This window comes from Nuphar pumila, chromosome 15 (genome assembly GCF_984573655.1).
Source record: "Nuphar pumila chromosome 15, dmNupPumi1.hap1.1, whole genome shotgun sequence".
Taxonomy (NCBI): Eukaryota; Viridiplantae; Streptophyta; class Magnoliopsida; order Nymphaeales; family Nymphaeaceae; genus Nuphar; species Nuphar pumila.
The window spans coordinates 17,698,951-17,709,997 of NC_143263.1; the positions used below are offsets into that span (position 1 = coordinate 17,698,951).

At 34.1% G+C, this 11,047-nt stretch overlaps 1 protein-coding gene across 1 annotated transcript; it reads right to left on the bottom strand.

The window, feature by feature from the left end:
- Nucleotides 1-4,790: 4,790 nt before the first annotated feature.
- On the bottom strand, nt 4,791-5,324 carry LOC149814665 (uncharacterized). Its single transcript, XM_089990411.1, has one exon. The coding sequence runs from the start codon at nt 5,322-5,324 to the stop codon at nt 4,791-4,793; it is 534 nt and encodes a 177-aa protein (XP_089846537.1).
- Nucleotides 5,325-11,047: the final 5,723 nt, after the last annotated feature.

The following is an 11,047-nucleotide window of genomic DNA, read 5'->3' on the forward strand; positions in this document are numbered from 1 at the left end:
AACATATTCAGCAATCAACAAAAACATGTTAGTAACAAAATGCACGTGTCAAAACTATCAAACACACTAAAAGATCACATGGATTTCAAGAGTGTGAATACATATAAGTAATAAGAATGAGTCAAAATACACAACAATGTCAAGTTTCTTACTTAAATGTTACATAACTCAGAAAATGTATACAACCATTATGGGAGAATCAAAACAATTAGATCATAAACAAGTAAACAAAGAGTTTAAAATTTATGGCAAGGTAGAAAATTATAGTTGAAGATAGTTTAGAAATTTTGAATCTAGGATAGGGGGTTTTGTTTGTGCATATCCATGAAGGCCTGCATCTCCTATTTGAACTTCCTAGTTGATTCTCTCTCGCTCTATTTTCTGTCTTTCTTGCTCTCGTTCTTCTCAGTCTGTCTTTTGTTCTTGTTTTAATTATTGGAGCAACACCTGTGTCACCTCCAACTAAAAAGATAGCTCCAAAACTCATACTTAGCTGTAGAAAAATGGTTTGGATGAAATGACAAATGCACCTATCCTCCTCACATGTCTGTACAGTTCCCCAAGGACCTTGGCAAAGACCTCTCACTACGTCATTGATGAGCCTCTTTTGAAGAAGATATTAAACTTTCAATCTCTACAGATTGTAGCTTCGTCTGCACATCATTTATAAATGGTTATCAGTAACCAATAATAATATATAAAATAGAATGAATGAATCTGACACTACAAAGTGTGAGTCACTTACAAAGGTATTTTCTACTTCACTATAGATTAATGAATTGTGATCTGAATGGGTATGTGTCTCTTTATAAAACACACTCACCCTCAATTCCTGGCCATCTATTTCAGTATACAAATAACAAAATAAAAATTTATTAGATCAAACATATTTAGAACTATACTATATAAAAGAAATAAACTTAGGACATAAGAAATTTACCCTTGTATGATACCTCTGGAGGTACGAAGATGATCTACTAGTATGTAGGACCATCTATTTTGCTTTATTTATCGAATTTTTCTTCGATGCTTGTCGTTAATAAAAAAAAGATCAATTAGTAGATAAAAATCTAAAAATTTAAATATTTATTTACTTATAAATATATATCCAATATTTACTACCCTATAGTCTTTGGTGAAAACTTGCAAATTTGTTTCCACACTCGAGAGTCATATCCCTTGAGAGGATGTTTTTATGCTACACCGTGGTTCTAAACTTCTGTTAATACTTATGGAAACCTTCTTGAACCCTTGAGTATGATAGTGCAAGCTGCTTCTTCACGCATGCCTGATGTTCAGGTATATCCTTGTCTAAATCAAACTCGTCCTACACAAAATTATCAAAATATATATAGTTAGTAACATTTTTTATTATATTAATATGTTTCTTAAAATATAGTTAGGCAATATACTTACATAAATTGTCTTATGTAGCACCATCTTCTCATCATCTGGGACCTTCTTCCATGAGTTGTGAGTGAGTGTGGCTTGCTCCCTGATGATGCACGAAAGCCTCCTATATAATGTGGAGGAACTCTCACCCACGACTTCTTATATCCTAAGCATGATAGTTATTGAAGCCGTTTATTGCTTGATTTGCTTATGACGGTCTACACATTTGTTCTTCCCACGTTTATGCTGGAGAGATTGTGCAGTTACTAATTTGTAGTAATAAATAAATATTAATAAAAAAGTTAGTAATAAATTATTAATTATATAAAAAATTACTCAAATATTTACATGAGGCCATCGTGGATCGCTCTAGAGTTGCAGTTGTCTATGGTGTGTGGGGGGAACATCTTCCTCCCTAAAGTATCACCCACCTGTGATATGAAGTCAATTTTGTCTAGGTGTTCATCTTGGCTAGCGAGTGGTGAACCGATCTGAGGGAGGAAGAATGGCCATGTCCTCATTGTGAATATATCAATATTTGTTAATTTCATGCAAACAATATTAGATCATACTATACTATAGAATTGAATCATATAAGAATATTCACTATCTAGGTTAGCATACAAGAATATTAACTATCAAAACCCTTTTAATACAAAATATAATTTAGGTTAATATACAAAATTATTCACTATCTTGGTTAACATACATTACTATCATTCATATTAGAATATTTATCAATCATTTTCTAAATCATCTCAGTGTAATGGTATGCGATCTTCGTCGATGGTGTGGTGAAGTAATGAATCAAGCCCTCCATAATTGGTCTCCTGATATGCATCATTGTCTTGTTCTTTATTCCATTCAACTGAAGATGGTAGAATCGTGTACACATTTTTTGGTATTATCTTTTCCGCTATATGCATTATACTATTTGTGGGATCTCTAATATAAAATACTTGTATAGCTTGAGAGGCTAAAATAAAGAAATACTCGTAGTGTGCTGGGTGAGACATTTTGAAACATGTAAAGTATTATCAAACCAATCACATCTAAACATATACACCCAATTTTGTCCTATATAATTCGACAATATCTTTTAGAATACCATAATAGTCTATATTAGGTTCTCCCATATCGCCTACACATGTAACCAAAACCCATGGTTCTGAGAACTACGATCTTGACATTGAGATTGTGTATGAAACTTGATTCCATTCACATCACAAGTTTGATAGGATTGTGATTCGTGCTCAGGTCTTCTTGAGAGACTTCGTAATTCTAGAGAAGCATCCTCGTGAACCTATATAAATGAACTTGCGAACTCCTGCTCATGTCATATTATAGCTTCTTGAACATTGTTACACAAGCTATGGATTATCTGCTTGTGTTCATTGTGTTATATATATTGGTGAGACTGTGTAACAACCATCATATTAGGTATAATTTATAACCATAATCAAGGATACACAACTAAGATATGGCTCATATTTATTGTAATTGTCCAGCACATATCGATGAGCGCTCGCACATTCCGAATATGAAAGTATATCTAGTAAACTACCTCCGGCTTTCACGTAAATGTCATGTGAGAATACAGACAAACTGGGTGTCCTTGCCATACTAGGCCTATCATCATGTCGATCCCGATGGTTAAATCTAGTATCAATCCCACTAAGATACATTGAAAAAAAGGTCGCACATTCTATTGAAATATATGCCTCAAAAATGGAAGCTTTCAACCATGCTCTGTTCCTCACAGTTCGCTTTGTTGGTTTTCAAAGTTGTTAATTGAGTGATATGTTGTGTGGTTGGTGTAGGCAATTATAATAGCTATTGAAATGGTATTTGTAAATTACTGTAGTGCTCAACAACCCCTTTGAAGATCTGTAATGGTCTCTAAAAACAACAACTATGAGGAATTTGTAGCGTTAATGTCTTCTGATTCAGGTTTTGAATATTATAGGTGAATTATATATAGTTTTAAATTTGAATATGAATGTCTGTTGAATTATAACAAAAAATGTTTGTTGAATTATAACAAAAAATGATAGATTTATGATTTTACGAAACTTTATAAATAATTATTGTGAATAATAATCAAGAGTTACAATTTTTGGGAAACCATGGATTCCCTGTTAATGTCTTCCCCACTATCGTACCAGTCTTCTAGTTTGTATTCAAACAAAGTGAGATAATCCTTCTTCTTATCCTTTATTATTCCATGGATTATTTTATTAATTACTCCAAGGTAATGGGGTATTCACCAAACAAAGCCCAATTTTTAGACCACTCAGCTGGCTAGTTGCCACTCAAGTTTGTTCATGTTTTGCAATCAAATGTCACTCCTTACAAAGTCTTTCATGTACATAATCACATCCTCATGGTTCTCATCTATCACGTCTATGTATGGGCACCACATTATCTAAAACATAACAAATATCATGAATACCTCCAACAAAAAAATGAACACCTCTAACAAATTATTTGAAGAAAACTTACATATGTTTTGGTGGTGTTCTGTAATTGTGCTATGCAAGATGCCTTATTTATATCTGGACCCAAACCCTCTTCGAGGATTTCTATTCTCTTTGTCACATGTCTATCTCCACATTACAACACGTGAAAATTCCAGAAAAGGGTTGTATCTCAAGGGCCTTCCAATGGATATATGCTCCTATATCCAAACCTATAAGGATCAATATAATGATTAGTACCACATTAATAATTTATAGATAATGAATGCAAAAAAATATCAAATAGAAAACATGAAAAAATAAATACTTCTAACAAAACCAACATGCCTACAACATTTTTTCCATTAGTCTTGCACTCAGACAAACATGCATACATGTTTGCAAGAATGGGAGCTCCCTATGCATATTCTTTGATGAAAGTCAATGGTTGTAACAATTCCAAGTATGATCCATGGATCATCTTCCCACCTAAGTTGATGAATAAGCATCCACCAAAAATGTTAAACAAGAATGCTCTAATATTGTTCTACTGATTCTTTCTACCCTTCCTTCAAAAGTCAACAACAATATCCCACCAGAAGTCTTTGTCATATAGAAAAACTACTAAAGACTACTAATAGTACATCACAAATATGGGCTGCCTCTTATAGAGCGCTAAGTTTTACGTCCTCAGCCAGATGGATCTCTGATGACCCTTCATCGTTCATGAGATCAATGGACGTCAAGTCATGCTCAATCATGAGCTCTGAGAAAAATGGTGTCATTTGTGACACTGCGCACAACATTTCCTTCAACTCTACCCCTATACATCCTACAATGACTCTCTAAACTAACAGGAAGAATGAGATTAGTCTCCACATGAAGGTTGTTCTCAAAAGATGGAGAGCCATAAACCAAACAACTAGCAAGATACACATCCAACTATGGATCAAATTGCTTTCCTGTGGCATCTGTCACCTGGAGGCAATCGTCATGTTTTGTCGCTCTCGTGGCAATATGAAAGATATGTAATTGTATACGCTTGTTGCCAAAAGAAACCTCCATCTCCCCAATATAACAAACGATACGAGCATGGGCCGTGGCCAAGAATGGTTTGCTCAGAATAATGGAGATCTGATGAGCGATATGAGTGCCCTTCATGTCTAGAACAAGAAAATTGACAGAGAAGTAGAAGTCATCGACCTTAACTAACACATCTTCTAGGATTCCTCGCGGATGCTTGGTAGACTTGTTAGCCAACTGCAAGACAGTAGTCGTGGGCTTCAGATCCCCAATCCCAAAAGTGTCATATAGGAAACCCGACAAAATGTTTATGTTGGCTCCAAGATCAAGCAATGCACACTCGATGGTCTTATTCCCTATGACACAAGAGATCATCGGTGCCCCAAGATCCTTGAGCTTGAGTGGGGCCTGGTGCTGAAACACGGAGCTCACCTGCTCAGTCAAGAATATCATCTTGGGAAACAACGTCAATTTTCTCTTTTAGATGCAAAGTTCTTTGAGGAACTTTGCATAAATAGCCACTTGCTAGATGGCGTCAAACATAGAGATGTTTATGTGAACCTGCTTGAACATGTCAAGCATCTCGTGCATGTGCACCCCCTGCTTGCTGAAAACAATCGATTTGACCAAGGCTTCAGGAAAAGGGGCTCGAGGGATATACGAAGAAGGCATAGGCCATGAGCCCTACCCGTTGTTTTTCGGCCTGGTGGAGGAGATCGACTGGTTAGTAGGCTTATCGGTCGACTCTTGAGTAGGGTGGAATGTCTTCCCACTCTTAAGGGTTATAACAGAGTGAATTGAGGTTGGCCTAAATGTTAGAAAAGGCCTCAAGCAGCATCTTTTGAAAATATAGGCTCGATGTGGGCGCCTAAGGAGAAGGCAAGCTAAGCTGGTGATGGGCCTATAAAAATGTGGGGCACGGGTAACCTTGTGGAAGGTTACCCTATCTGTGTTGTGTTTGAAGAGGCAGATGGGGTGGCTCTTGTGGATTTCTCCATGCAAAGTTGGGATGATTTCACCATCCCAGGTTATAGGTAAGTGCATAAGGGTCGTGCACCGGTCTGGCAAAACTTTGGGCAACATTCACTTGCTCCTGAACGAATTTAGGATAAAGTGGTTTTGCCAGACACTCAGAAACAAAGTGTGTAGGGCTAGCGCATAACTCACACACTTTTTCTACTGGATTTTGCGAAGTCGAGTTAAACAGTAATTGATCTACTTTCTTGGTCAACTGGTTCACTTTTATTTGCAAATCATGTCTGACCCTAACTCATTTTTTAGGACCACTAAGAACAGGTGTGGTCCTATCAATACGTGAGGACAAAGCATGATGCATAACATTTTTGCTCAATGTATCAAATAATGTTCATGTCTCATCCTCGCTCTTGAGCATGAATGTGACCCCACACAAAGAATCAACCATTCACCTGTCCTTCTCGGTCAGGCCATTGTAAAAGTACTGCACCAGTTGCCAACGAGGCACCTGGTGGTATAGGCACTTTCGGAGAAGATCTTTCATCCTCTCTCAGGTCTCATGAAACTATTTTCCCTCAATCTGAGAGAAACCGACAATGGCTTTACGAAACTGGTTCATCTTACCGATTGAGAAATATTTCTTGAGAAACTCACGCTGCATGCATTCCCAAGTGGTAATCTGAACAATGTCTAACGCCTTCAGCCACTGCTTGGCTTTGTCCTTGAGGGCGAACAGAAACAACATCAAACTCAATGCGTCATCCTCAAAATTATTGATCCCCACCATAGAGCAAATCTTGAGGAACTCATCGAGATGACAATAGAGATTTTTGTTATTTAGACCATAAAAGAAATGATAGCATTTGTATAATACTGAACTTTATCTCGAATTAGGGCGCTCCTAAAGCGGGTCTAGTGATGCAGGAGGCGGGAGTATATTCATTAGGAAGGAAATACTCCCTCAAAGGATGGGTCAATTGTTGATCTTGAGCCATGTGGCCGAATTGATGGGCTTTCCTAATGAGGGACTCGGGATCCTCGACTATCTCAGCAAGCTTGGGGTCAAGCGAGCGTTACCCTTGCATGCACGTAAGGGTAGATCGATGTAGCAATCGTCCTAAGTAACATGCTTTCTACTTACCTAACATGTAGTGCGGCCAAACCACAACAAACCACAAAGTAAGTAAAAGAAAAATAACTAGAAAGCAAGAAATAAACACACACCACACACTTGCACCCACAAATATTTAGCTAAAAGTATGCTATGAGCACGGTATCAATCGTGCGCAATCACCTCTAAGGGTATCCTAATAGGTGAGACGTTCAAGATAGGTAAGTTGGTGTCTAGGGTGTACAAACATGTGGTTCTAAACCTAAGTACTAAAAAAAAACTAAACAATCCTAAATAATGAGCATAAAAAGTAAACTAAACTGTCCTAAATAAAGACAAAAAGTAAACTAACAACCTAAACAAACAAGAACACACAATGGCAATAAAGTGAATACTTGTATTTATTCACCGTTCTTCGGCAACGACGCTAAAAATTTGATGCAACTTTTTCAATGGAGTATTTTAAAAATACATATTCAATTAAAATGTTTGTGCAAACCATGCATCAAATAATAAAAACTGGCTCGCACAAGTGGTGGAGTCTGGGTCAAACTCAGGGAACTGAAAAAATACTTTGTATTCAATAGAAAAACTAAACTATTCTTTATTTTCTTAAAAAAAATAAAAATAATTAATTAATTTAACTAAGAGTGCTTCCCATACATAGGGCTTAAACAAATAAATAAATAATTTTATTACAGACCCAAATGAGTTAAATAAATAAAATCCTAATCTAAAAATAAGAAAAAAAGTCTTCAATGCTTGAGCTTCTAGTCCCTCCTTTCTTCTTTTATTTTTTAGTTGATTTTTTTTTTGAGGAGCTCTTTGAGAGCCTGAAGGGCTTTTTGAGGGGACCTTTTAGGGACCTAAGAGGGCTCTTTGGGGGTACTTTTGAGGGCTCACCGCACGTCTAAACACTTCTCTGCAAGAATAAACAGACGAAACACAAAATAGAGAAAGAAAACTATGAGAAAATCACAGGTTTGTTTTGAGAAAAATCACAAAAACACTAAACAAACTATGAAAGAACATTACACTAAAGGACAAAATAGTATAACTAATTCTACAACTAACATGAACTAAGTTATGAAACTAATTAACTAAAAGACAAATTAGCATAACTAATTAACTAGCTAATAAGAAACAAGTTATTGAATAACCTAAGAACAAATATCAAGAAATAAACTAAACTAACAATAAAACGTGAACAATATTTAGCATAAAATAACTAATCCAATGTGCAAGCTATACTAACCAAATTTAAAAAAATAATAATTAACTAATTAATCAAGAAAATAACAATTTGATCTATCTAACAAAAAATGATAATTTAATTGCAAGAAAATAAAATTGGCTAATGTAAATAAATCAAATAAATGAAATCTAATAATTCTAATGACATAAAACTGAACCTAAATAAATTTAATTGCTGAGAAAAACAAATTTAATATTGAATTAAAAATCAACTAATAAACAAAAAATTAAAACTACCTAAATCGGCTAAGAGGATCTCTACCTAAAAAACAATAATTAATTAACAAATAAATCATGATCTAAATATGAAAAATATAAATTCTCAAATTGTAAATAATCTCAACTAATTGTTGATAACAATGGCTAATTCTACTCTAATTTGCTGAAATAAAAAAAATTAAATTAACTATCTACTCTATCTACCGATTTTTAATATAATGGAATAACGAATTAAAAATTAATTAAGGCTAAACTAACTAATCTAACTTGCTGAAAATAATGAAAGACATAAATAAATGAGTTTATGAAAGAAAACACACAAAAAATGATTAAATCTACTTATTATAATTAATAAATTAACAAAAATAAAAATCCTAATCGGCTAATATTATTAAATCTAATCTAAATTTAAGTAAACTAATTTTTGAAACTAAACTAACTAAATCTAAGAAAACAACAACTATCATGAAACAAGATTAACAACTAAAAAAATGATTATCTATTGACTTGCAAATGGAGAAAACCAATTTTTTTATGATTTTCTATTTTTTTTTCTTTTTAAGTTTTCAAATGCAATAAAACTAAACTAAACTGGATTAAATCAAATGAATATGCAATAAGATGATTTATGATATGCAAAACTAAACTACGGTGAAACAGAAAAGAAGAAGAAGCAAACCGTACGATTTATATTCGACGAAAGGGTTGAGAAGAAGAAGATGGTTTTTTTCGCTGCAATCAAACGAACTTCGCTCTCTCTCTGATAGAGGAGATGTGAGGAACCAGCGACGATGGAGATTAAAAGAAGGATTGAAAAGCATAAGAAGCAAGAAGAAAGAGGTAGGCAACCAGTCGATCGAAAAAAAGAAAAGAAAGGGAGGCAAAGAGGAGAGAGAGAGAGAGAGAAAGAGAGAGAGAGAGAGAGAGAGAGAGAGAGAGAAGGGGCAGGCTACAGGGCTGGAAAAAATGTTTTCCTCTCTTAAAAATACTATTTATATTATGAAAATTAGGTTAACACATTTTTTTCAGAAAGCTCAAATATATTTTTAAAAAATTCAAAACAATGTTTCTAAAAAAATATATTTCACAAAACTACCTCTCCTAAACCAAATAGACTGTGACTTAGACATTTCTACGCTAATTAAAACACTAATCAAAACTTCCTAAACAAAATCAAACATTAAAAAACACAAGAAAGTAATTAAAAACACGAGTTTTCCTTTATTTTCAATTTAAATGTAGTTTCTCAAAAAATACTGATAAGACTGAGTTTTTAACATGAATTTTCAATAGATCATGCATAAAATTGAATGAATAAAATGCGAAATATATGCATGATCATGAAGCTCATAACTAATGGTTACAATGTTGATCTTGACAACAAAAAATACCCTTGTGAAGAGTGATAGGTTCACGAGATTTCATGCGAACATGTGATTGGATGCATTTTATATGAGTGTAAGTAACCAAAGGATTACTACGATAAGTTCTTCACCGTTAATCCTATCGATAAAAAACTGGATCTAAATTTCAGAGTTGCGATGTTCGCTCTTCAAGTTGTGAGCCTTTCCTCCTCCATTGAGCAACTATCAATTGCACCAGGAGCTCAAAATCTTCAACATGGGCTTTAGCTTGTAGGGTGCTCATACCTCATAACAGATTCTAAAAAAGGTGAGGTTGATGGTGTAGAGAACCACCAGCTATAAAAAAAGCACACAAAAGATTACAAATATGATATTTGTTAAAAAAAATCATACTTTATAATAAAATAAATACAATAAAAAGTAAAAAAAAGTTGACATGGCTGAACCCTATTGGCCAAGGGTTATTTTAGTCTAATTATAGGGATTAGATAGGTCACGTAGGATTTAGGTAGTTTAGGATTAGGGTAGATCATTTTCATTTTCATTTTTATTTTTTAAGGGAATAAGGATAGGTTTTTAGCGTGTTATGTCTAAATGACACATTTTTAAATTGAAAAGGTAGCTAATGACAAAAACTTAACGACAATCCATGTGTTGTTAGGAAAAATGATGACGACATATTAGAAGTGCTAATGACATATTGGGATTTGCTAACAATAATTCATCATTTTTGACCCTCTTGATGACACATAAACAAGACTACTGACGATACATTAGAAACTACTAACAATAATTCATGTGTTGTTAACACTTTGCGAACAACACATGGATTGTCGTTAGCAAAACATGCCAAAACATGTGCGACATGTTAACTTGTTTTGGCCATAACTTTCTATTTGGATGTCTTTTTGAAGTGATTTTTAGTTTGTTGAAAAGCTAACATCCGCTACTTTAATTCATTTTAAGTATCAAATTAAATCATGTTGGCGGTAAAAAATGCGCTTTAAGTGGACCCTACCTGAAAAATAAATTTTTTTTTCTAAATAAGTCACCTTCTTTTGATCATAACTTTCCACTTTGATGTCAGATTGATTTGATTTTTGACTTGTTAGAAAGCTAAGATTATATAGTTTAATTCATCTTTTGGATAAAAATTTTAAGAATGTGGTTTTGGAAGCCAAACATGCATTTTAAGTTAGAGTAACTTTAAAATATGCTGAAAACATTGGATTTTGACATATGACTCCTGACAT

What these genes read in the sequence shown, in the direction of transcription:
- LOC149814665 (XM_089990411.1), bottom strand. Translation starts at nt 5,324, where the DNA reads ATGATATTCTTGACTGAGCAGGTGAGCTCCGTGTTTCAGCACCAGGCC.